Source organism: Dermacentor variabilis, chromosome 4, assembly GCF_050947875.1.
Source record: "Dermacentor variabilis isolate Ectoservices chromosome 4, ASM5094787v1, whole genome shotgun sequence".
Classification (NCBI taxonomy): Eukaryota; Metazoa; Arthropoda; class Arachnida; order Ixodida; family Ixodidae; genus Dermacentor; species Dermacentor variabilis.
Window position 1 is genome coordinate 140,596,511 of NC_134571.1, and position 27,678 is coordinate 140,624,188.

The window sequence follows — 27,678 nt, forward strand, 5'->3', positions numbered from 1 at the left end:
GTTCTTAGGGAAGCGCGAAAGGCGAGTCCCGCTCTAGTACACGCCTCATACATAGTCGTTTCGAAGGTGGCAATACGTTCTGTCGCTATATTGACTCAATGTTAACGCATTAGCGTCGACACTTCGTCGACGCTAACGTCGAACCATTTCAGGATGACGTCAGGACGTGTTATAAGGCACCACTGTGACACTAAATAGAGGGTACCTCATTATTTACAAACTAGGTTAATATATGGATGACACAGCTTGGATATAAGAACCGATATTGTAAGGCTCCATCTTGATATTTGTGCGCTTCCACACGCTTTGAAATTTCAGAAATCTTGCGCCTTTGTTATTATTATTATTATTTGTTTTGAACACATATACACATATATACAGTTAACAGGAAAGGGAAAGCGAGGAGCAGGCTGGCAACTGCCACCGGAAGGGGCACAACGCCTGCCTACTCTTCTGAAGGGAGGTGACAGCAACACAGAAATGGAAGATAGGAAGGAAGGGAGGAAAGAGGAAAGGAAGAGCAACAGGACAAATCTAAAGACTAAAGTAGAACACAGTATACTAGCACGTTGTTCCGCCGAGTTTCGACTCTGCAGCCGGAATTAAAGTGACGCCGCATCGAACAGCCTCCAACAGCCACCAATACAAAGCCGTTCGGTATCAAACCAACTACCTCAGGTGCATCACCACCTATAGACTTACAATAACATATCTTTCGAGATCTGCTTTCTTTGCTTCAAGAGAACCGTCGGTGGAAGGTGCGCTTTCGACACAAAGACCGACGATGACAACAACAACGACAACAACAACAACGACGACGACGACAATACAACCTACATATAAACACTTTCTTGCAGTCTGCCATTTGTATTTCGCTTTCGGTTGCACTCAATTTCGTTCCGGCAAGCTTGAAGCTCCCAAATAAGCACACCTGGAAGCAGTGTCCTGAGAATATGCTGCTGAGGATGTTGCTCGGAAATGAGGCTCACGATAATTGCAGCAGCAGATGTGCTTAATATTCATAGGGGGCATGGTGCTGTGGACGTCCTTAGTTCGTCCCATAAAAAGCTAGGACGTTCGGATCTTTCCGGGACATCTACGGAATGCTTTAAGTTGTCTGGGAAGTTTCGTCTGTCCTTCGCGGCATAAATAAAGTGCTCATTCAACAAATATTACATATCTGTTCTCGTCTATCTCTAAGGAAAAGGTTCCCCGAATTGTAACCGAAGCCCATCCATTATATAAAGCGTTGGGCCCTAGAAGTACCTGCTGAATAAATTTCGTTCGTTGAAGCGGGAGAATTGCAACACTAAGTTTCACAGAAAAATGGCGCTCAAATGGGGCAGTAGTATAGGTATACAAACAGGCTTTGAAGAGCATTTTATTTCTTGGCACGGTGTTAAAAGGTTAAGAATAAATAAACCGCTTGTTTTACCTACGCATATTCATGTTAATTTCATCACAATTTTAAATAAGATGTCTTTTTAAACATAAGTTATGTCACAGTAACATTGTTCTATAAATCACTGGGAGTGCCACATGTATATTTGCAGTGCCGACACTACGCTGTCACGCGCGAACAGGACAAACCTACGCAGACAGGATCGAGGCCGACCATTTTTAAGCACGAATTACTATGGCTGCCCCTTACCGCAACACGCAGCAAGCGTGCTGCAGTGGCTTGTGCCGACTTTGGTGGAATATGCAGGATTGCATCCACGCTTCGCATCCTTAGCTATGAAACACTGCAACTAACTCTATTAGTACAGACGTTCACCGTGCGGCACAGACGCATCTCGATGGCGTGCCTCAAGGAGCCACGAGTGAAAAGTTAGGTGTCTCGCACTGCCCCGCCTTATTCGAGTCTCACAAAACCTGCACGTGTCACGTGCTCTCGCACAGGCGGAGGTTCTGGCCTTCTATTCCACGTTCGCGTAGTGGCCGAAGTCGGGCAGCCCCAGTCCTTCGCCCTGCGCCTCTTGCTGCAAGGCGGCCCTGGCGGCCGTTCTGCTGGAGGCGTCAGGCGGTGCCTCGGTGATGACGATCTCGATCGGAGGGCGGATCCTGGCCGGCGGCGACTTGGCGGCGCCAAACCGGAGTTTCATGCGCGGCGTGCTGGAGGGAGTAGTTTGCCTGCGAGGGAAAGGTGCCGGTTTGGTGGCCAAGGAAGGTTTTCCGCGGCGAGATTAACAATTTTCAAAAAGAGAAAGAAAAGAAGCTCGAGTGCGTGCGTTGCGTGCGCTTACGCACTTCTGTTGAAGATGCAGCATGCAGCGGAGCACAGGCAGACGCCTTCCATCCTGTGTGGGTTGACCCGGTACTCAAGAAGGCATCGACAGAAAGCGTTCTGGTACTTCCCGCGTCACTGTACTGCCGGTGAATTCTTAGCGGTGGATAAGAGCGAGCCGGAAGCTACAACGAATCTTAGACTCCCTCGCGGAATATTTCCAAGTGGTACAGCCACTAATGTACTTCTAAGTGTACCGCTCCCTATAGAAACCCATCCCCTTTCCATTCCATCCCAGATAATCAGTACCAAGACTGATGGTCGCACCCGCACGTAATATATGTAATATTTTGACCGCTATCACCATCGCTCAGAAACGTGGACATTACGACCTATTGTGAAACATAACGTAGAATTCACACACTCGAGTGGTTCGGCATCAAATTAGTGAATTTTAAAACGCCCTGAAATATTTTTTTCCTCACACAGTAGTCTCCTGGACTTCTCCGGTGTCGCTAGGAGGCATCGGAATTCGGACTACGAAGGTATGGTTATGTACCTTATGTAGCCACGTTAGGTTAAGCTTGGAAATAGAAAACAAACACCTTACTAGCAGCAGTTAAATAGGACAAAGCAACAGTGAATTTTACGTAAAAGTTACTTATTTTGCGGCTTTGCCCTTACGCGTCTAGGCAAACGCGAAACCGTCGCACGTGGTAGCTGCGTCGACTCGGCGTCTGTTCCGAGCAACCAAAAGCGCAGTCAAACGCTGGCGGACTACATGGCGCGGTAACACATGTGCAGAAGCTCCGCCCCCGTAGGTTTCCCTTCACTGCCACAGAATGTTGTCCGCGAGTGTAGAATACTTCGAGTAAAGCATTACGTGAGCTGCAGGAATGGATGCTCCTTGGTATAGGCCGGAAAATGTGGGTATTAAATGGGACCTACGTGTAAAGCTCCGCAAGACTGCCAGCAACCCAAGGATGAGCGGCTGCCGCGACAGCAGCGAGGAGAGCGTAAAAGCCAAGACGGCCTCTTAAAGCACGTGTATGCACGTTTATAGCGGCCTTTTGGAACACACTTGATCGAACTTTCACACAGAACGATCCCTTTGAAGACCCACCACGGCCGCTCAGTGCAAGGTTATGACGTTGCGCTGCTGAGCACGAGGTCACGAGTTCTATGGTTCGATCCAGGGTGCATATTCTGCGACGATCCCTTTCGGCGATATTATCGCCTCGGCCGACAGGCGCGCGCTGATTGGCTCGTTGAGCAAAACCAGATGAGCTGATTGGCTGGGTTGAGCAATACGTCACGCGAAAGCGATGGCACCGCCGAAAGTGATCGCCGCAGAATACGTCCCCAGGTCGCGGCGACCGCATTACTATGAGAGTGGAATGCCAAAACGCTCGTGTACCACTAATTGGGCGTACGTCCAGGAACCCCACGTGGTCGGAATTAATGCGGACCCCTGGGAACACTACGGCCTGCCTCATAATCAATTGGTGGTTTTGGTAAGTGAAAACCCAGAATTTTCAGTAATCTATTTGGAGAGAATGCAAGCAGTGAGAACTTCCAAAAGCGATCGCGGAAATCCTATCATGGGAGCATCTTCCTGTTCCATTGATTGTACCAAACCAGTGCCTTCAGTTCGTTCAGTTTTGTTATTCTAAGGACATTTTAACAGAAGATAGTTAATGACGCAAAGAAGCGAAACGTCATTTCGTTGCTCATTCAAGGTGCCTCGGCAAGGCAAGCTCTGCTGATTGGCTTTTGTTTATGGCTGATTCTGAAACGGCGTACTACAGTAACTACTGTGTACGAAGCACGAACAGAGCAGAACTCTTGTTTCAGCTGGGAACAGAGCGCCGGATCACACATTAATAGTTTTCATGTACCAGATCACCGTTATCTGATGGCTCTCCATCTTCCTATGTCAAGCTGCTATGAGACGAGGTATCCATACATTCGTTCGTCCGTCTGTCCGTCCATCCGATTCACTTAAACATAAACTACCGTTTTTAAAGGAGGACGGTCTGCTGGTTGTGTTCCGTCCTTTCATCCGGCCGTACACCCGTCCGTCCTTCCGTCTGTCCGTTCATCCTCTTAAACACGCCTAGTGACTCAAGTTGTCTACTAGCATGAGCCACTAGCAATGTATCATCGTCGTGGTCATTCGACCACCGTAATTTCAGCTTCGCCATCTTACTCTCGGGAAGCCGTCGTCACCGCTCTTTTTACGCCGATCCAGAGGACCAAATTGTCCAATAGCTTGAGCCACTTGGCATGCGCTTGTGGTCGTTGCATCGTTATCACTACAGCTACCAGGCTGAGCGACCATCTGTGATACGGACTCTGAGACGGTCAGTGGATATTGAGCAGAAAACTTACGTCGTCGCGATATAATTTTTCCCTCCACTTTTCCGTTCCCCCAGCGCAGGGTAGCCAACCGGGATCGGTCATGGTTAAGTTCCATGCCTTTCATTTACCATTTTCTCTCTCCATGCTCTAGTCATGCCATCGTAGTCATACAGTCGTAATGCATTCGCTGTCATACCTTCATCGCGAGGCCGTCGTGGTCGTTCAATCGTCGTCACAGCAGTCGTCATTTGACGCTCGGCATGCCGTCATCAGACCATCGTCGTCATAACTCTTAGCTATACGTCGTCGTCACGCCATCGTGCACGTCATCATACACATCATACAATTGCTTTCATACCATTGTCATGCCATCGATGCCATTGCCTCGTCGTCATACAGTTGTCGAGCATTTGTTGCCGTACCATCATATTGATACCTCGTGGTCGTTCCATCGTTGTCATTGTAACTTGGTCATCTGGCTCTCGTCATGCCATCGTCACACTGTCATCGTCATAGCATTGTCGTTTTACCATCATCATCACTTCAGAAACGTCATGCCACTGTCGTCACATTACTTTCGTCGTTCTGTCGACGTCATTCCTTTGTTATTTTATTGTAATCATGCTGTCTTGATCAACCGTGATTATGGCTTCGTTGTCATGAGAATGTAGTCATTGCGCCATCAAAGGAAACTCGGTGTCAGGCATCCATTATGCCATTTGATCGAACCATCGTAGTCATTACAGCTTCGTCAACCTGTTTTCACACCGCCGTCGTTATAACATCGTCATGATACACTCGTCGTCATCCCATTGTCCTCACGGCGACGTCGTCCCACTTTCGTCGTTATACCATCATCATCATTTCAGAAGTGTCATCTCATTGTCGGCATCCCAGCGTTGTCATACAGCTTTTGTCGTTTCATCGACGTCATTCCTTCTTTGTCATTCTATCGTCGTCCCTGCATCGTCGTACAGTCGCCGTCATGCGGTCATGCTCATGGGTGACCTTGGCAAGCGAGTGCCATAGCGAAGTTGGCCGATACCGGAAACAGTGTAAGTCACATGCAGCCGTAGCAAAGAAAGTCCCAAAACGATCACCATACATGTTAGCGAAACGTGGCCTCAGAAATACAGTGTGCCACTACATTGCTTGAATAGTAATCGCATTACCATCGACAGCCATCATAAGATGGGTTCTGCCGTAATGTTTTATGTAGCCGCTTGTGCCAGCCGAGTAGCACAAGTTACCAACTTGGGCCACCAGGAGTGTGCTCGTGGTCGTGATGTCTTCGGGGTCATTCCATAGTCATTTTAGCTTTGTGATATGACTCTCGTCATGTTGTCATTGTCGCATAATTGTCCAACAGCTCGGGCCACGAGGAATGTGCTCGAGCCTATGACGTAGTCGTGGTCAATCCAGCGTCGTTACTCCAGCTTCATCATCCGACTCTCGTCACGCAATCATTGTCATAAAGGCTTCGTTATACATTCATCGGGATGACATTATCCTCATACACTCGCCGCCATCCCGTTCTCATAGTGTAGTCGTGCCACGTCGTGACTGTGTCGTCGTGCATACGTTGTCATACCTTCATTGTGATGCTGTCGCCGTCGCTTCTTCTCAGTCATTCTCACTACGTCAAACGACGGACGTCCTGCCGTCGTCGTCACTAAGTCGTTGTCATGACGTGTTCGTAACGGTGTCGTTTTACCATCGTCGTCATGCCACCTTCGTCGTTCCATCGACGTCAATTCTTTGTCATTCTATCGCTCTCCACGCTGTGGTGCCGTCGCCTTCGAACAGTCACTATCATGCATCCGTTGTCAGACCATCGTCACTATGCCGTCGCAGTCGTGCTATTGTCATCACTCCATCTTCATCATCGGACTCTCATCATGCCTTCGTCGTAACGCCATCATCGTCATACAGGCTTCATGATACCTTCATTGTCAAGCAATTGTCACCATAACTCGTCATTATCCCATGTCCTCAAACCCTTGTCATGCTGTCGTCATCATGCAACTGCCGTCAATGCGTCATTGTCTGTCTGTATTAGTTGTCATACCGCTGTCGTTATGCAATCGCGGTCGTCGTTCTAACTGGACATTCGACTCTCGTGATGCCGTCGTCGTACAGTCGTCATTCCTTTGTCATGTCGTCGTAGTCATCACAATGTCGTTTTAGTATCGTTATCACTTCTGTAACGTCATCTCATCGTAGTTATGCCGTCATCGTCATACCACCCTCGTCGATTCATCGACATCGTTCCTTCGTCATTCATCGTATGATCACGCGGTCATCACACAATCGTTTTTAGGCCTCCGTTGTCCTGCCATTGTGTCGGCAAACAGACGTTATCATGCGTCCACGAGATACCGTCGTTATCGTGCTTTCGTCGTCATTCCAGCTTCCTCATCCGGTTATCGTCATACCATCATTCCATTGCCCTCATGTCGTCGTTGCCGTCGTTGTTATACCATCGCTATTGCTTAGGAACCGTTATCCCGTTGTCGTCATGTCGTTGTTGTCATAACTATTTTGTCTTCCTATCGACATCATTCATTCCATTGTTGCTGAGTCAGCGTCATACAGTGGTTTTCATGCCGCCATGCTCATGAGTTACCTTAGCAAGTGAGTGTCACTGAATGAGGGACGACACCGGAGTATGTCGCATATAGCAGAAGCTACGGAAGTCTCAGAATGACCCCTAGATATGATAAATAAACATGACCTTAGAAATACGGCACGTTACATTGCCTGAATGCTGATCGCATTATCATCGATAGTAGTTATGGGGTTGGTTTTACGTGCGAACAACACTTTCTGATTATGAGGCACGCTTTAGTGGGGGTCTCCGGAAATTTGGACCACCTGGGGTTCTTTATAAAACGTGCACCTAAATCTAAGTACACGGGTGTTTTCGTATTTCGCCCCCACGGAAATCCGGCCGCCGTGGCCGGGATATATAATCCATATTCATCGTGAGATGAGTTGGGCCGAAAATTCTTATTTTGCTTTACAGTAACCGCAGGTTTGAAGAAAAACAAAATAACAGAACATATCACAAAAAAAATCAAAAGCAACAAAAGCGAACGGGAGAATAGTTATAGACTCACACTTTCTTCGCAGGCCCAGACCGGTCAAACAGTGAGCCTGAGTAGTCAAGGTTGCCGCCCCAGGACTGACTTTTTCTTGGAGCCCATGAGCCGATGAATTGGTCCACTGCATAACAATAGAACAAGCCGATCTCGATGTCGCGAGTTTAAACCGTTGAATGGTACTGCTTTGAAGTGAGCATATTTGTTGGACCAAGTCATGGTGTCAATGGCGAAGACACGCAGAAAGTCCTCTGGAAGTTGTCTAAGTATGCGTATGCATTGTGCCACTTGCTCATCTGCATGAAGGTCGGTGTCATGATCGACGTTATCAAATTTGATCCGACCAGTGTAAAGCTTCAACCCTTATCAGCCGCTACCAACCTCATCGCACTAGATCCGACCCTTATCAACCCTTATCGGCTATCAACCTTATTGGACTCTATGCAACCCCTATCAAGCATTATCAGTCGGTATCAAACTCAACGCAGTCGATCCGATCTTTATCAACCCTTACATGTCCTTATCGGCCGTGATCCGACCCTTGTCAACTTTTTTCGCTCTTTATCAACCTTATCGGATTTGATTCGATCCTTACCAGCCGTTATCAATGCTTATGAAGATTATTAAAATCAGAATTGTTTCGACCATTATAAGCCCTTATCAGTCTAGCACCTTATCCATCCGCGTCGAACCATTATCAACCCTTATGAGACCCATATAACCCGTCATCCTTCCTTATCCTTATCAAATCAGTTACTGCTTATCTGTGTGTTGCGCGACGTGAAGTCCACGAACCTTCATCGATCGGATGTATATTCGTCGGTGAAGAAACGCCCCAACGTAAGGCACATCCCGTGACCACCAAAACGCAACGGGGATGTGGCGTGTTTGGCATCGAATTTTCGCAAAATTGAATTTTCCTGATGCCTACAATGCACTCAGTCGGCTCTACATGTGGTTCTAGAAATAGCTTTTATTCCACCATGACCAAATATTTCAACAAAGCCTTCATAGAAACAATGTTCGTTTTACGTGACGGACAGGTTTACTCGTTTGGCAGGCTGGGAAATACCTACGCACTTAAAAAAGTGCAGATCCAATGCGCGTGTCGGAATCTGTGTGAAGCGGTTAATTGATTGATACACAACTAAGCGGGATGCGTAGAATTGTTTATTTTCATCTTATGCAGCATGTGACCTCTTGCAATGTTTATGCTAATGCACTACACTGTTCTACGCTATACCGTAATGGATACACCAAATCAGGTGGATGCACAGTGCGAGGCGTCGACGCACTCATGTCGCGAAGACGAAGTCGACGTATGATACTTGTCGAGGGAAGAAGGACGACATGTATCTCACCATATTTAAAGCTTCTGTCACAGTGGTACGCGACCATTCTGGAAAAATTGGCGAAGAATGGGTATGTACTCCGCAGCACATACAAAGTGGCACATACCCAATGGGAACACCCGGCGCCCCGTGAGGGCGAGATAATGGAAGGAAGGAACAGGGCTCGGGGGTGACAGAAAATGGGGTCACGGGTTCAGATTACGCAACACGAAGGGCGATAAGTGTTCTGTTGGCGCACCGTATACCCAGCGAACTGTTGGCGCTGTGTAGGGTGCTAGTGTTGAATTCTGGAAAATGCCATTGTCAAGTAACAGACACCTGACGATGATAATGCCGATGATGTCTTCGACTTCAGAATTTTAAATGCTTTAGGCTTTACAGCAAGTCAGAAAATTTATTTGGCTTTATGAAGCGCAATTGATATGTCTACTACGTGCGCTATGCGCCGCCTAACAGCAGAACTTTTGCGTAAAGTTGATGAACAGGCATTCTGCAGTATAACTACGCAGAAATCACTGTTTTAGCAAAGCTGTTAATGAGACTTGAATCCGTCAAAATATGTGCAGAGAAAACCCGCCGGAAAACGTGTGCGCACACCTAGTGGTCGCGGCCTGTCCTGGAAAATTGAAGGTTATTCGATCAGCATTAGACTCAGTATGAGTACAGAGACCATATTGGTTGGTATGAAAAATTTTAAAAGTGTTGGTCAAGTGGCTTGCCATAAGAAATTGCTAAAATATTGCTAATTCGCACGAATAACCAAAATAATGTAATGTAAGGCTAACCAAAGTAAGAGTGAAAGGGAGGTAAGTATTTGAAAGCATAATTGGGGAAGCGCTTATAGATTTTAAAGAAGGCGGGGGACATACCAATGCATCTATGCTTGACATCTGAAATGTCAAGTCTGTGGGCTGTTCAGTAGCTGCATAAGAAATTAAAGAACCGCGGGGCCCGCTAAAATGCCTTGAAACTGGCGCAATCAATTGGAATACAAATGAAAAGTAGGACCACGAGCAGAGGAATTGAAGATTTTAAATTAAAACTTTACATAGGCACACTTGAGTCCCTCTACGAGCTGATTTCATTGCAGATCGCTTAATAAAGTTTCTATTAAGCACGTTAATCAAAGTGCGCTGGTGTCTCAGTGGTGGTGGAGGTATAGAGGCCACATGAGCAGCGCGAGTCGTGGGAACGAAATAATGTCAAGAGGGCGCAGGGAAATGCTACGGCATGCTGCGCCTTGGCAGGATAAGTGCGAGAACTTCAATTAGCATTCGATCGATGATTCCGAGAAGTCTCCTAGGTCTGATAGGAGAGTTTTCATTTACTGTGTTGTTACCTTATCGTAGAACATAACTACATTTCTGGGCTAGTTGGCATCGATTAGGCGCGGCGTGATTAGGGTGTGCTCTGCTTTGACACCCGAGACACCACGACGTAGCAGAACTTGCTACTGCTCCATATTCGTTATCTCATTTAGGCTTGCGAAAAGACGCGCGCGTCCTCCATGAGTAAAGACGAGCCCATGCAGCTTCGCTGACACGGCGAACTGGTAAGTCTGGGAACTGTGATGAAGCTCGAGAAGCGACAGTTGCGGCAAGTTGGTGCGATTACAATTTGAGGAACCCAGCGCGGAGGGAAGCGTACTATATGCGGCTACTGGTCCCGCCCCAGCGCCTGGTCCGTCGCTACTATCTGGGTATTATACGTCTTTGTTCGCTTCGCATTGCTTACCTTTAAGGTTGTGAGAATTCGCTAATAATTTGTCGGACCCGTTTAACAATGACAGATACCTCGCAGGCAGGAAATATTTAGCATCTTTTATCCTTCACCGTTTTCCAATGGTGTTACAGGTCAAGCTCACAGTTCAGATTAATTTCTTCGACTTCCACTAAGCCCCCAGTCATCTTCCTCCAGAAATATAAGTTCACGTACTAATGCGCATCATCAGACTAATGGACATATTGGCAGGTTCTCGACTGAAGAAAAAGCTTCGAGCACTCGGCTTAAAGGGACAGACAACAGCTCAAAAGATTTCGTGATACTTCGGTGGAAATGGAAATAATGATTCGTAGTAATAGAATCGAACATGCTGTTAGTGTTTTAAATAAAAATTACTATTTTAATTTGGCTGGGAAAGTCGCGAGAAATCGGTATGTCACGACACTTTACGGTCTAACTTTGGCAATAGCCTGACAGGTCCACCGCATGACCGCACCTTACTGTACTGCTGCTATTAGGTGCACCATTTACGCATTCCTTGAAATTGCATGCTTTATATTTTAGTAATTTACACTTTATTTTACGTTTATTGGAATCTAAGTAAAAGTTCACGCGTGCTAGTTCACTGAGGTTTTAAAGAGAAGATATGCTTCCGAAATCAAAAGCGCGCTCGTGGCTTCGGCGACACGCATCACGCGTAAAGGCGTTGTCTCGCTTTCGAAATCCTGGTTTGGCTTGATTACAAAGATCTTGACGTGCGAATGAGCAAATCAGTTGGACAGAAAACTACGAAAGCATTAATTATAGTTCAGTTCAGGAAGCATGAACAGCAAAACCACAGGTTTGATGTTTAATAAAAAAGATCAGTTTCTTGTACGGCTATAGGGCCGCACCTCTCTGCTTCCAACCAATGTCGGCTCACAATTGCAATCGCGCTCACGTATCAGTCTTCCCAGCGAATGCTGCGTAAACATGGTCACGAATACAGATACGCGAATTCTGGTAAAAAAATTGACAGTCATTTTAGCATACGTCAACGAGGGTGACAGGGGAAGCCTGCGCGCTCAAGAGACGTCCATTAAATTACTTGAAATTCTCATTGGAATGCGTTGTTACTTCCTATTACTTGTTTTCTCCCACTAAAGGTCGTGAGCTCGAGTGCCTTAAAGCTACCTTAATGAACTATGCCTTAACCAACTTCGCACCTATTAACACTAGTAGTGGTGGGTTCGACTACCACCAGAGGGTGAAGATTAAAACTAAATTAGGGGTTCTACGCGCCGAAACCACGATCTAATTATGAGGCACGCCGTAGTGGGGGACTCCGGAAATTCGAACCACCTGGGGTTCTTTAACGCGCATCTAAGTACTTGGGTGTTATTGTATTTCGCCCCCATTGAAATGCGGCCGCCGTGGCCGGGATTCGATCCCTCGACCTCGTGATCAGCAGCCCAACACCGCAGCCACTAAGCAACCGCGGTGGGTTCCCATCAAAGGTCGTGGGTTTGAGTGCCGTATTTAACTCTACATTAATTAACTGTGCCTTTTCTGGCATGATTAGCGGAACCGATGCGGCAGCGATGTGGAAGAAGCGACGTGGAAGAAGACGACGAACGGGCGAGCAGTGGCACGAGAGCTCCGATTTTCTGTAACTCACAACGCGACCTCGAAACGGAGATCTAAGGCTAATAATAATATATAATATTTGGGGTTTTACGTGCCAAAACCACTTTCTGATTATGAGGCACGCCGTAGGGGAGGACTCCGGAAATTTTGACCACCTGGGGTTCTTTAACGTGCACCTAAATCTAAGCACACGGGTGTTTTCGCATTTCGCCCCCATCGAAATGCGGCCGCCGTGGCCGGGATTCGATCCCGCGACCTCGTGCTCAGCAGCCCAACACCATAGCCACTGAGCAACCACGGCGGGTGAGATCTAAGGCTGTCGCCTTAAAAAAAAAAAAAACGATTCACGACGTTTACTGCGTTACCGCTTCGGGATCGGTCATTCTGACCGGTATAGCTTTCCGCTGCCCTAGTGAGAATAGCTGCCATTGAAATTGGCTGTCGGTCCCCTTAAGGCGTGCAAGTAGCGCCCCGCTAGCACATGTTACGGCGATGCTACTCGTTAGACGGCCGGGCCCGAAAGGTGCTCAAAGCGAATCCCGCCATCACTGACAGAACTTTAGTTAAGGATTTTATAGATTAGGGATCACGAGAAGCGAAGCAATAATGAACAAAAAGCATAGAACAGCCATATTCCTGTCCAGGACGCCCAGCTTTATTTCGTTATGTTTGATAAAAGACATGCTTTTTTTTGCCGCAAGTTAAAACACACACAAAAAAGAAGACACATGAAGACAACACGGGTGGCCTGTCTTTTAGCAAGCTCCAACAAGGCCAACAAGCAGTTCTGTTGCAACAGATTATGTTTGAACTTGTAAGCACGATAATGGAATCTGGTATACCGGTTCCGTTTATATACCGTATCATTCGAGCTGCTATGGGACTGGTATAGAGTAAACGTAACAGACGCTGCTGTGTCAGAAGAGAGTTTCTGTTGCGTTACGTTACGTTATGGAGATACGAGATTATAAAAGAACAGAACGACATACCTGTTTTCATCCGGTACTCCTCGAGATTGTTCGCTCGATCAAGCTTGGCTTGAACTTCGGCTTGCGACTGGTCGACACGGTTTATAATGATGGTGATGCACTGCGACGCAATGAGGCAGTACATATATATATATATATATATATACCTTCTATATGAAGCACAATATTCCGTCTGGGAGGCTACATGCGTGCAGGGGCAACAATGCCATATCTTCAAATTAGGAAACAAAATGAGGGCGCGCATTTTTAAAATGACAAATGTTGTAATGTACTTGAATTTACCACAAATTCAAATGACTAGAAATGTTGTTGGAGTTATTTGTGTTGGACACTGAATTGTAAAGCCAGTAGCTCACCGAAGCTCACCGTAGCTCATGAAGCTCACAGTAGCTCACGAAGCTCACCGTAGAAAACTTCAGGGAACAAATAGGACAGTTCACAATGTTCTACACCTGGTAGTTGAAACATGGCACGCAAAGTACTCGGGCTTTTATTGATGCCGGTGTTGTAAAGAGTAGTGAATCATTAAAGTTCTTTAGCGCGATTCGAAACAGCGTTAACGCTGGGAGCAGCTCTGCAAATATCATATTAATCTGGCAGAGTTGTTCTACTAGCTGGCATACAGCCAGCCAGTCTGACGACAATTCGCATTCGAAACATAACCACAGGCGCACAATCTGACAAAAAGATTCTTGGTTCATGGTAGTTTCTTATCAATTTACTAAAATTTATTAGTATTGTTTCATCAGTCGCTTCTCACGGCATGGATAAATGTACAACCGCACCGGAGCATACATAGAAAAGGTAATTGCACGAATAGTTTTAACTAATAATTCCTTGACTTCGTGGGGTGCCTCACCGCGATCGCTGCAAAAAAGTATTCACGCGCAGTGTGCGACTGTTAGAAGAGGATTATTCTTCACCTAGCAGTAGTCTAGGTGTCCTCCTTGAAAAGAATTGCAGAGTGTAGGCCTTTGGGCTGGTTCTTTCATGGCTTGAGCAGTAATAGAGCAAAGGAACAGGACGTAAGAAAGGGACAGGCAACGGTGCTGATGCCTGTCCGTTGTCTGTCTCTTACGTCGTGTTCTTCTGCGCTGTTTCTGCTCAAGCCTTTTTGAGTCAAGGTCGAGTCCGCCAACCAATGTTTCTACAACTTTTACTCTTCAAACCTATAACTCGGAACTCCGTAGTGGGGGGATTCATTTATTCTAACCACCAGGGGCTCTACAAAGTGCAGCTAAAGGACGGTACAAGAGCAATTTTGCATTCTGCTTCCATTAAGATGTGGCTGCCGCTAATTTGCATTGAGCCCGTGACCTCCCAGTCTGCAGTAGAACGTTCTGGCCACCGAGCCATCACAAAGCGCGCTCACAGCGTATTGGTCCGCATTGGTCGATATTGAATATACCTGACGCTTGGCTTGAAATGGTAAAGGGTCAACAGGGATCGACACACAGCCCGTTCAGATGGCGCCACTTATCAAGTAGCAGAGCACCCGACTCATTTGATTCCGCAACCTCAGCTATAACCGTAGTATAGAAATGCGTGCAACAGTATGCCCATTTGCATAGGTGCATGCTGTCACCTCACCTGGGCCACTGCAGACGCCAGAAGCAGGCTGCCTATGGCGGGAATGAATCTGCCACAGACGAAGATGACGTTCTTCAAACAATCCTTAGTGGGAGAAGGAAAAAAAATACAGAAGTGAGGTAACATGTCTACGCTGAAACTGGTATAACGAACTGACGCGTTTTCTATCATTTCTTTTGAAGAACAGGAAATTGAACTTAGTAAGTATGGCAAGCAGTTATTTTACTACTGAGATTTACTGCGGAGTGTTGCTTAGCTGTTGCACTGCTTCCGGACTACGCTGACATATATGTACTGTACTCCGGATGACAGCTATCAACCGCGAATACGATGGGATTAAACTGCGCGTCTCCTCTTGTACTTGAAAAGGGGTTTTCCGGCGTCACATAAAATTTTTCCACTGACTTTCCATATAACGCTACGCATTAGCAGTTCTGAATAACAAAAAAAGATACAAAAACAAATGGCTGATGACGTGAGGTCAGTACTGAAAACTAGGTTGCACGAAAAAAAAAAGAAAGTAAATCCTACACAGCTCACAATGCACTCCTGGCAATCACTATAGAGGAGGCCGTGGTCCAAGAATAATTCTCTAAAGAAATCGCAGGGCTCCCCATTGCACTAAACTTGCTACACAGCTCTCGCCTTTGCTGGGCATAAAGCGGTCAGGTTAATGTGAGATATCGTCATCTGGTTCACCACAAGCCCACATGATTCAGCACGCCCTATTCTACGCAGGAAGTGGTTGGCGAAAGCCGCATCTATAACTGATAGTCACATTAAGAGACTTGGTCACACCTAGGAAAAGTCGGTTAGGTGTGACCTAGCGTAGTGCAATCCAGTGTGGCCTAGCCCAAACCGTGTGGCCGACTTTCCTGGCCACCTATCTCTTTTTGACGAACTAAAAAGCTGGAAAATAGGCGCTTGTAGTCCAGGTACAATATATATGGCGCTGCAATGCCAGAGAAAAATCTAACTGAATAAGTTTCCGTAAAACAGCCGGGGTCCTATTAGAAAGAATGAACAGATCGCCCAACAAAATGGTGTTCTCGAAGACAACGTTTCGGCTTTCGCACGGAAGCCCTGATCACTGAACGTTTAGTTTAAGCTTTTAGTTTAAACAAGGCTAGGTAGAAGTGGAAACGCTTTCGACAGCACCATGTTGGTCGGCATTCTGTTTATTCTAATATGTATCTACTTCCAGGCCTGCTGAGATGATCGACCTCAAACAGCTAGAACACGCAGAAAGACTCACCTTGCAGTTCGTTCGTCCTGGTGGAATGTCGTTCTTCACCTGAAAGTTTATGAAGAACGATTAAGGCTTTTGGATAAAAGTACACGAACTCCTCAATGCTTTATCATTGTTACGGCGGCCGTATGTATTATTTGAACAAGTAGTCGTTTTCGTCCCTTCGTGGTTGTCACAAAATTGTTCGTACTATGAAGCTTTACGGAAAAAGGAAATTGTCGCAAGTAAAACTACACAGGCACCGAACAGTCTGTTACCAGGCTTAGACACTAAACAGTGAAGTACGCGGGCGAATCAGAAAGTCGTCGTCCCTATTCTTTATTAGCCAGAATAAAGGGCAAACGGGTGATTACAAAGATGCGCACGACTACGTACCTTATGCGCACTACGTACCTTAAACTATTTTTCCACACAGCCCCACACCGGTTCACACCATTTGTCCCATCGCAGAACTAAATTTGAGGTGCCCCTGTGCCGTGAGTCAGTGACGCACGGTCTCCCTGAATGCTCATTGTCGCGCAAGTCGTCGCGACCTTTTGCGAACTCGCAACACCACCACCTCGCGCTACTCAAAGCAAGACATTTTCCCATACGTGGGCTACATTTCCCTGTGAATTTCGCTTGGCGTTCGCCCATTGCTCCACAGAAAAATAATCACATTTCGTTGCTCGTACGGCATGGACGTGTGAAGCACAACCGCCATCTCTCAGCAACTGACAGCAGCGCCATGCCACGGAGCTACCGGCTGATAAGGCTGGGCCAGCCCAAGCTGGAAATATGATTACTTCGAATTCACAGCCGTAATTTGACTAAAAAATAGGGGCAAAGACTTTCATTTGCCCTCGTACTAAATTAACGAGAAGAAAAAGATGAAAAAGAAAGCAAGGCTACCGTATCGTATTCTTGTTCACAATCAAAGATGCGAGCGTTTGCTGGCCATTTATGTCTGAACAAAGCAGTGTCACTCGCAGACAGGTGGCAGGTTGTGGTAAGTGCGATTCAAACTTCTCAAAGTTTGGGCGTTTATCTAGATTTTAGACAGACGTGACAGCTGATTACACTCAGTGGCGACTATTACGGCCTTCTAGCCGATTTCATGTACCCAGCGATATGTTACTCGACGATAGCGTTTACGGTGTGTTTATTCTCAGCAACACATTTATACTGATTCTACTTTTCTTTATTGCGATAGCAATTATATGGACACCCCAGGCGCATTTTTGCTGTCGCCGTCGCCGTGATGTTCCGTATAGAGACGAAGGGCGATAAGAGCGTCGCCGCGCGCCGTATACTGTACGTGCGAGTGAAAGCGTGCGAGAGGAGCCGACGATGGCGGCTCTATCTCGCGCGCGGAAAGGGAGGAACCGCGCCTTCTGTCGCACGCAAGCCACCGGGCGGAGGGGAGGGAGGAGGAGCGGCGTCGAACTCCGGCAGCAACTGCATATTGAGCGGCCACGCGCCATGCATTGAAAGCAATCTGCATTGGGGCCAGAGTCTGGGTGCGCCAACGTATCATACCTTTGCGTGCTGCGTTCTCGCCGCTCTGAACTGAAGCGACAGAGAGCCCGAAGCTCACTTCGCTCACTGCTGCTGCCGCGCTTCCTCACACCAGCGTTTTGACAGCGAGTGTTAGGTATTCATGTTTGCCTGTGTGCGTTGGCACCACGCCTGTTAACTTAGTAAGCGAATGTTCGCAAATTTATACGGCCGGTAAAACTACGATCCTTACTTGGTATGGCTGTGTACTAATTTGCTGTCGCAATATATGCGTTGCGTTTAAGGCGAAACTGCGCATTTTTTTGAAGCACCCTGTTTCGCCTATGTAAACTTGGTTGCAGTTCGAACAAGGAAGGCTGTACATGACATGGAGAAATCTTCGGGCACAGCTTGTCCTACCACCGAAGACACCGCCGCCATGGCCCAACGTGCCGTGTACTGGAGTCGAAAAGATTTAGTTTTGTCTTTAGCCTTTTGGGTTTAGATGTCGTTGATGCCTTGTAGCATCCTTATTTTTTGCAATGGTCAAACTCGACCACCTCAGTTCTTCGAAACCACGACTTCAGAAAATAATTGTTCAAGAAGTTGCGAATTTATGGCACTTAACCTAAACCCTAAACTGCATGGCGGAATGGTATGCTGTCCTTTCCTTCTTTCTTTCATTCCTGGTCCCGGCTTTCAGCAAACAGAATTAAAAATAAATAAATAAATAAAACGTGTAAAGTGGAGCAGAAATATTTAGGCTGACGTTCCGTTCTTTACTATGGAAGACATCAAAACAAATAATGATGTACATAATGATGTGCAACGAGAGAGTATTATTTAACTCACTCTTTATTTTATGTAAGTACATAAAGTACATGAGTACATGCTGAGTGGCTTCTGTTTCTATTGATGCAACTATCTTGCTGATCCGTTAGAATGGTACTGAATTTAGCTACACGGTTCTTAGCTTAAAGCGAGTTCAAGCTATAAACCAACTAACCAGCCGTCCACGACTTTGTCTCCCTTCTTTCTTTTAGGTGTAGTTAGCTACTAAAGCTGGCTTGAAGCTTATCATTCAGTTCATGAGACGGAAGGCGGAGTCGGTGCAAATTGCATGTTGACGTCAACTTCGCATTGTATACAATTTCTGCGATCTGGCGTGTTCAGTCCAAAGCATTCGTTCGCTTGTTCATCGGCAAGTTAAGGCACATTGAATTTCCCAGACAGGGAGCGAGTGGGCGTTAACGAAGATTCCCGGCGGTTTCTGGTGAGAGTGAAGTGATGCTAAGTGACCTTTGCCTTTAATTTTTGTTATTCCGTATACTGAAAAAAAAAAAAGAGACAGGGGGGTGCCGGAACAGAGCTTTTCTCCTTTATATCCTTATTCGTCTTAGAATAATGCGCTCGGTTCTGCTCCTTTGAGTCACCGCACGCAATTTTTCACTATCTGCGAAACATGCATGGGCGACATTCGTTAAGCCGCAATGCTAAAACGCTGCCTTTGACTGCACAATTTCGCAGTCATTCCAACCAAAACGCATTGATTTTTATAATGACAGTAATATGACATGACCAAAGGAATAAAAAGGACGCACTACTTGCCCCACCCCGTCCACTGCTGTTCCTCTTTTTACCGCACCTCCAACCTTCTATAGAGTCACGCTGCACCATTTGAACTCCAGGAGGAGAGTACATAAGCCCGCGAACTGAATGCCAGCGCTCATCCCATCCCACTCTCTCATCCCGCATTATTTTGCAAGCCCGGCCCTTTACGGCAGCTCGCTATGCCGAAAACGTTGAGCTAGATACCGTGAACTATGAGCTCGCCTGTATTTTTTGCCAATGTCCAAGTATTTAGACAAGCCGAGCTTGAAGCTACTCTCTAAACCGGAACCGCGAATGTGCTTGGAGTTCTTGCGTCTCTGCTTAACTAATAAGCATTAATGCAGTAATCAGGCTTCTATAAGAGCTTCGCGCATTTCCTGCGTCAGAGTACTTGAATTTGCTATGCTTCTCGAATCTCACATATTGAAAGACTATCTTATCACTTACCCATATCATTAAGGTGAAGCCTGCAGAAGCAACTCCAACTTGAGCCAAAATGAGAACGCCCGTAACGACGTCCAACTGAAAAAGAAACAGTCACTTGCGTTAAAAATTGAAGAAGCCCGCCGCATTGAAAATATCGATTGAACTGTACGCCATCTCGAGCGCCACTCTAGGTCGCAGCATGCCGGCATGTATTTTTTTTTCACATCAGCACCTTATTAAAAGCTCGGAGGAGGATAACTGGATGCAGGATTTACGGAGATTGTCGATATTTTTCAACAAGAAAGCATCTTGTGGAGCGGACACGCGGGGCGTGTTCCAGTTCTGGCCAGCATTGTAGGACGTCTACGATGACATTTCAGAAGACAGTAGGCCTATGGAATTTAACTGACATGGAACCGTCTGGAAGGAGTCTCTTCAAAATGACGCTACCTCGCGTCAACAATAGGAAAGTCAGGAAAGCGCATATCATTGCTGTAATCTAAGAATACACGCGTGCGAACCTATGAAAAACATAACGTCACTTAGCGCATCAGAAAGTGTGGCTACGTTTTTCTGTGAGCAGATTACCTTCCCGTGGAGTTCTGTCCTTCTGTTCAGCCGCCATCTTGTTTGGACAGCAAAGTAGCCTGCATTGTTTTTTACTCCAATGCTGTCTTCGCGAAGCCGCTCTTGTTCTCGTCAAAACTAGAACGAGACTTGAGGTGCCCGCTGTCCGCTTAGCTGTCCATTTAGCTGCCTACGGCGAGCATCGGAACGCAGCCATGAGCGAACGGAGACAACGCTGCTTTTGGTGCTTACAGGCTCCTAAAAAGCCGAGTTCGGTTCCCATAATGCAGACTGCTCGTACTGAGGCCACATTCTTCTATATAAAGACGGGCAAATAATCATCTTTCGATTGAAAGAGAGAAGTGGACGAACGATAGCTCTTTCTGATAGGCGCTGAGAAAGGAAAGTAAGGCTTGGAAATGCCTGTGGGAGGACTTCGGGCGCAGTCACTGGCAGGTGTCTGCCCTAAATCGGGCGGAGAAGGCCGCGAAAGTGGTATTTCTTAACGAGTTCTTACAAGAGAACGAAACACTGCGCAAATCAGTGACAGGTCGCGGTGAGATTATATTGTGGAAAGACAGGGGTAATTGTGTGTTGCTTGCCTATTTGTGCCATCTTTCTCATGTCACTCTGCTTTCCCAATTAGCTCGTGTTCAATATGTGCCGCATAATCAGTAGTGCAAATCACTTACGTTCACCGTTTCAACATTGTAGAGGAACAACTGAACTTAATGGAGCACTATTAAACTGGAGGTAGGCTGATGTCTTCGAATTTTGGCCGTGATGAGAAGAGGGTATATAAATACGCACCTAATTTCGCACAAGGCGGGGCCACATTACATCACTACATGTTGCTGGGCTAGTTGGTTCAGGCTTATTACTCTGCAATCGGGCGCGAAACAACGTGAAGTGAAAGGACGGGAAAGAGCGTCACTCAAAAGTGTGGCAACTCCGAGTGACGCTCTTTTCTGTCCTGGTTTCACTTCCCTTTATTTTGCGTAATAATTACACTGTAGGTCATGTTCGTATGGTGGCTTCTCCCGATGGTTCTCAAGCAAGTTCTCTTGGTGTTCCTTGCAATGAAATGATCAACAATGGCGGAACAATGGAAGCCTATGACTGGAGCCAGTGTTTCGATAACAGGACTTGTCTTCATCAGAGGCCCTGGCGAAGACGATTCCTCCTGTCGAAGCGTTCGCTCGCAAACAAAAGACGTGCTTTTCTTTCTTGACTACCCTTGATCGAGTCTTCACGTTTCCGTCAACCACGCTCATGTCTGCACTGAAGTTGGCTTTCGTCCTTTCTCAATGTGCCTTCCTTCCTACAAATTGCAACTGCGAAAGAGAAAGCACCTTTACATTGAAGTATATGTGCCACCTTTTTATATCCTCTTTCTTTGTTGGTTCAAAATAATTGTTTTTTCTAGAACTGTCTCTACCACGTTAGACAGATACCGTCCCAAGGCGTCACCGTTAGGCGCCACCGCCCCAAGCTACTCTATTTTAGGACAGCATACCGAGACGAAATTCTCGAGAATAGCGTACCTTGTGCACAAACCATGGACCCCTGTTTCTACGGGCATCTGGTGATTTCGTATGTCTCTATGCCTTCCCAGATGACTGTCATAGCTTCGTTTCCTGTTTGTCAATATTTCATGCTACCGGATACCTGCCCTACGCGTCACGTTCCCTACTGGAGCAATACTTGTAATTTCATCACTGTGCTCGAATCAGACATTTCTTATTCTATGCGCAATATAATTATCTTTGGGTTTGGCCAGTGTGCGAGAGAAAATGCTTTCGATCACACTGACCAGCAACGGATTTGTTGCCCGAGAACATTCCAGGGGACATTCCAGGCCATAATTCAACTACGCTATGCATGTTTCTAAAGTAAAATGAAACTCGGTGCCTGAACGGAACACGACTTAGTTGCCGTCATGTATGTAGACTTAGTAGCTGTCGTGTAGTCACCGTCGTATACCTTGAGCCGGAGATCAGATTTCGACGATCAACTATAGTGTGCTTGTCGCGATCGTTGTACTTGAGTTACCCGCTTTTCTGGGCAAAAGTTCGCCCAATAAAGAGTTAGTTTTCGTGACTCAGTATCGGGACCATTGTATGGTACTCCACCGTCAATATAACGTGTCCACATTACTTTACAAATTCCATAATTGGCAACAGTTTCGAATGTGGACAGAGATTACCTTCATGCTCTTAGAAGCGTTCACGTGCATAGAAAATCGTCATTGGTTGAAAGGCAAGCAAGATAAAGCACAACAATTAAAGCAGCAGGAACCTCTGACAGCCTAAGCAGGAAGATTTCACAAAGCAGTGCACTACCATCATTATTACCATGGTAACTGAAGAATCGCGCCGCCGTATAACTCTCCCGCTGTTTTTGTAGAATGTTCCACGGCACAAACCGCACAGCGACGGCAGCAGAGTGACACGCGCGCAGAAGCTTGCTCACCGCCAGATGAGGCCTTCTAGCCAGAAGCGCGTCCACACAACCAAGAACAGCTGCCAAGGCACACGCTGAACCAAGTACCACGGTGGCGACGGCCAGCGCGGCGAGGTGTCGCTGGTGTCCGTGGAGCCCCCAACGCTGGCTCTCCACGCTGAGGACGTTCAGCCGGGTCAGCGAGGCGTTGCCGAGTATGGCGACAACCAGCCCACTGCACTGCACAGCACACGTGATACAAGGGCGAAGGCGCGGCTTGAAGGATACATTGCGAGGCCGTTCTGAGGTTAGTAGGCAGTATCTTATTCGTCATGGACACGGCAGCCTCGGGCCACGTTTTTATCGTCGAAAGCTGGCCAATACACACTCATGGTTTGACCGCAGCGTTGAAGGCCGGTGTAAGTCGTAATTTGAATCTAAATACACAGCAAAGGTAGCCGTAATAAATCTTATGAATAAACTATAGAATGCGCTCCTCCAGAGCGTACCACGAGATCAGGAAGACTCTTGAGCTTGTGGTAGGTAATGCCCCACGACGCAGCTGTAGCTTATTTCTATATAATGAAGCAAGTTTAAATTCTGGAACGTATCAATAGACAGTGGTGCGTAGCTTTTAATGATGGAGGCAGAGGACAGTTCTTTTGCACGCGAGTGCTCCTGCGAGAAATAGGCAGTAAAGAACCTGCTTGGTTTTCCAAGCAGGTTGCCTTGGCATATTTATTCTTCACTGGAAACACGAGAAATAAGAACAGCTGAAGATTGCACAGAACACCTACGGTGATGAAAACGAAAACATTTTAGTCTCCACACAGACGCACGCACGCACGCTCGCATTAAGTTACAGAGAGAGGTAAGTCAGAAGCGCAAGGCAGTGAGGTTAACCAGGCTGCGCCCGTTTGATTACCCTGCACCAGGAAAGTAGGAAAGAACGCAGGCACGCCCATGAAGTGAAACCTTCGCCTCTCAGTACGTCACAAGCGGTCGTATAAACTGGTGCAACCCAAGAAACGCAGCAGGGTTTTGGCGGCCTTGCGCACCACAGGTGCATAAGGCCCCAGTTCTAGGATCTTTTCCATAGATGGACTGTCATCTGATCTCCCTACAGACGCCCGAAGGGAAAGCCTCCAGTCTATGTATGGCGGGCTGTCTCCACAGCACCCAACGGCGCGTAAAGCATGCCGTTTGTATCACATGGGAAATTGGGAGATTCGTGGCTCGAAGCTCGAAAGTTGCGGGAAGTGTGGCCAGGTCGAAGTCGATGCTTGTGGACAAGGTAATGTCGTTGCGGAAGGTATTTCTTTTGCGTCTGGAAACCGCCGCCGGGGTTTCAGCGTGAGTGGACGGATTATATGATGAACGAAGGACGAGTCCGCTTGGCATTTCTGGCGGTAAACGACTCGGTAAATGCAGCTTGAACAGCGGTAGCGGCAACTACTCAGCTAGCACGTAGTTGGCGATATGCGTTACTTTTTTTTTTTCGAGCCGACAGCATTATCGAGAAACGCCAGCGATTACCACTCCGTTCGCTTTTGCCATCCAGATGCACGCACGCGCGCGCTCTTGCAATTCTTGATGGCGAGTCAGCGGTCTTGCAGCGGCGAGAGGCACTCCGTAAACGAACAGCGCATCAGATGGCATTCGAACTGGGATTCGCCTTGCGCGCCCCGCATGCTGTCGCCTGGTCCCGCTTCCCCTCGCCGCTGCAACGCCGCTGACACGCCGGGCGGTAGACGCTGGCGACATATTATTTAAAGAAAAAGTGTACTACATACAGAACAGTGATAAGAGATAGCGCTGTAGAACGCCCAAGATTTACGTACCAAGAAGCTATCTGTGGTCATTTATTCTGCAGTAAAGAATTGCTACGAATGTTTCCGTTTTTGAACCCGGATATGGCAGACGGGTAACTACATAGCCCCCGGCCTACCACGGTGGTTATCAGGTTATAAAAAGTGGACGTATTTACTAGTTCAATGGGGATTCCCACCCATGATGAAATGTGGGCAAAAAATGTCATGACTCTGCTTCGCGTTTCACGTAGACTTGTGAATGGACTTGTTCTGTTGTGACAGACCTAATCCGAAGCCGGGTAGCTGCGTTTGCGTACCGTATCGTCAAGCGTTGTAAGCAGGCAGCATGCCATCTTAAGAACAGCTAGCGCTTAGTGCGGCTTATTTTTCAAGAAAACGATGAGACGCCGCGCGCACGCAACTACAAAATATAAAGAGAGGTTGACTGCGCAATGCTCCGTTGAATAGCCAATTTATGTGTGGTAGAATAGTCGTAATAAGGAATAGGATAGGATAGGAGATAGGAGTACCGCACCAGGAGCGTACAGGAAAGGCGATTGCGTAAGCAATGCCTAGCTAACTGTCCTCGTAATGCATGCGAATATTGCCGCCTCACGAAATGCAGCGGTAGTACATATCGTGCGGCTTCGTTTTTTCACAAATGTCTCGAGAATATCTACAGAAACTTCACGCCACATATCACCGCACTGCCGTCGCCTATTTCCTGTTCACCGTGAACTGTTGCAAATTGAACTTGAACAGAATGCTGAGCTACAACGAGTGCGCAGAATTAGGAGAGGCAAATCGTGCGCAAAAGCAACGTGACGTTTTCAAGATGCCTGCGCATATCAAGCAAAAATATGTGACCCTATGGTTTGAGTCACTCATCGATATGTGTGCTCGAGCGCATTAAAAGCGGCTAAAACAAACGCTGTATGGCGGATTGATTGGACACCTGGCATTCGTTAGTGAACTCCGAGCGTGTTTATGCCTCATACCAACGTCTGACTGTCTCGTGTAGCTGGGAATCGTATCTGCGACCTCGAATACAGAAAACGAGAAGCTTAACCTCTCAGCTCCCAAGAGAGCTAAGTTCAAGCTTCGCGATGTAGCTTACTTCTGGACAGTAAAATAGGTACGCAGTACCGGCATCACATCCATAGTGTTTGAAAGCCGCAGTCACAATACTAAAAAATCTCGACTGACATTTCGTGCGACGAATCTTTGCTCTCAACTTTTTACGTAACATCACGCCTTCGAAAACTATCGTACGCCGAATGGCAACGAAGATAGGAGTACCGCACCAGGAGCGTACAGGAAAGGCGATTGCGTAAGCAATGCCTAGCTAACTGTCCACGTAATGCATGCGAATATTGCCGCCTCACGAAATGCAGCGGTAGTACATATCGTGCGGCTTCGTTTTTTCACAAATGTCTCGAGAATATCTACAGAAACTTCACGCCACATATCACCGCACTGCCGTCGCCTATTTCCTGTTCACCGTGAACTGTTGCAAATTCATTTTGATATTATGCGATATGCCCTAGCCGCCTAATCTATTGCACGGCACATTTTCACAAGCAGCGTCGCTTAGTGCAGTTTACGTAACAGCACATAATAAGGCACGTACGCTTACATTCTTTCTTTCCGCGACGGCAATCACTAAATTGGGTGAACCACACTTACGAGACACATGATGTAAGCCGACAGCTTCAGGTACCGGCACCTCTTCATGGCGCATTCGGAGAAGGCTCTTGCCAGTGCTGGCATGATAGTCGTTTCCTGTAATGACTGGGCTTACGGACGCTATCTTCTTCTCATCGCCAGATTAAAAAAAAAGGGTGACTGAGGAGCCTCGATGTGCAGAAACTGCTGGGCGTGCCCAGTTTCGCTAACACCGCGGCGGACAGCTGCTCTGCTGAATTCGCCGCCTGGTGACAGCTTCGGAATGTAGACAGGAAATGCTAGCCCGTGTGGCTTAAAGCTTTTCGCAAGTTCCGGGGACCAAGTTTAGTGTGCCACTCGATGCAATGTGGCAGTTCGTGAGTCCGTTGGAAGTTACTCGGATACATGTGAGCCGAGCTAGGCAGCATTAGTTTTGCTGTAGATTTTCGCAAATCGGTCTGAGCGACCGTCTGCGCTGAGAATTTTCACTACGTCAACGACATCGACCGCTTCTCTCGTTCTCTTAATTTTGCCATCTCCTTTGCACTTCCCTTACTAGAGGGTAGCCATGCAACTGGGCTCTGCTGCTTAACCTCCCTGCCTTTCATTTATCTAGCATGCATGCAGCTCATATCAGCAAATATTATGTTGACACTGCTTTGGCGTCCATGAAGATCGGTAAGCCTTACCAGCTTTACAAAGGGCAGGTAGGGAAATGTGCACAGTGACAGGCGAAGTAGCAGGGCTTGCGTGTCAATCACGGTGGCAGAATATGTGGCACTGAAAATTCACAGTGGATTGCCGCACTATGTGCTATTTTTAGCATTGCTCAGCATGGCAGCGTGGCTACGGAGGCAGACGGCACCACGTAGATGGGAAGCGCCATATTGAAGCTTTATAAAAGAGAACGCCGCGTCCAATAGGAGAGCACAACCTGTACTCCGAGTACGTTAGTTACTGTAACGTGGAAGCCTTCACGGCATCATCGGTGTCTATGCAACAGCAAACATTTGCAAACGATACCGCTCTCATTTTAGCACGCAAGCCCACAAGCGAATCACGTCGTGCCGCTAACGAAAATTGATAAAAAAGAAAAGTACGTGACAGGTTTCTTTAAAACAGATCGGTGCTCAGGTAGGAAAGCAGAACATGTAATGAAATTGCCGAGCAATATAACAGCCGTGGACTGACAGGTGTTCAAAGTTGCAGGCGAGCCGATTGCTAGAGTAAATGGTGGAACCCTACTTGGCTCTTGTTAAGCTGCTACTTCAGCTTGGAATCCACATGTAGAGTCCTCTTATAAAAAGCTTAGCAAAGTGCTTGATGAATCAACGTGACATATCATATGTGCTAGTTCGTATTCATATGTCAGGCTGTATTGAATCATCGGTGATATACGTATGACTGGTAAATATACCGACCCACAATAATCCGAGGACACCTAAGCACTGCTTATGAGTTGT

General features: G+C 47.0%; 1 protein-coding gene across 1 annotated transcript; it reads right to left on the reverse strand.

Moving 5' to 3' along the window:
- Positions 1–1,349: 1,349 nt before the first annotated feature.
- Positions 1,350–26,474, reverse strand: LOC142579862 (uncharacterized). Its single transcript, XM_075690486.1, has 8 exons — positions 26,237–26,474; positions 22,770–22,979; positions 19,752–19,826; positions 16,224–16,262; positions 14,969–15,052; positions 13,379–13,478; positions 7,708–7,813; positions 1,350–2,133 (listed from the first exon to the last, which is right to left on the reverse strand). The coding sequence occupies exons 1-8, from the start codon at positions 26,318–26,320 to the stop codon at positions 1,920–1,922; spliced, it is 912 nt and encodes a 303-aa protein (XP_075546601.1). The 5' UTR covers positions 26,321–26,474; the 3' UTR covers positions 1,350–1,919.
- Between the last annotated feature and the right edge of the window lie 1,204 nt (positions 26,475–27,678).

What these genes read in the sequence shown, in the direction of transcription:
- LOC142579862 (XM_075690486.1), bottom strand. Translation starts at nt 26,320, where the DNA reads ATGCCAGCACTGGCAAGAGCCTTCTCCGAATGCGCCATGAAGAGGTGC. An exon ending in GCTTCACCTTAATGATATGG is followed by an intron (nt 16,263 to 19,751) that starts GTAAGTGATAAG and finishes ATAAACTTTCAG; the next exon opens with GTGAAGAACGACATTCCACC. An exon ending in CAGGACGAACGAACTGCAAG is followed by an intron (nt 15,053 to 16,223) that starts GTGAGTCTTTCT and finishes TCTCCCACTAAG; the next exon opens with GATTGTTTGAAGAACGTCAT.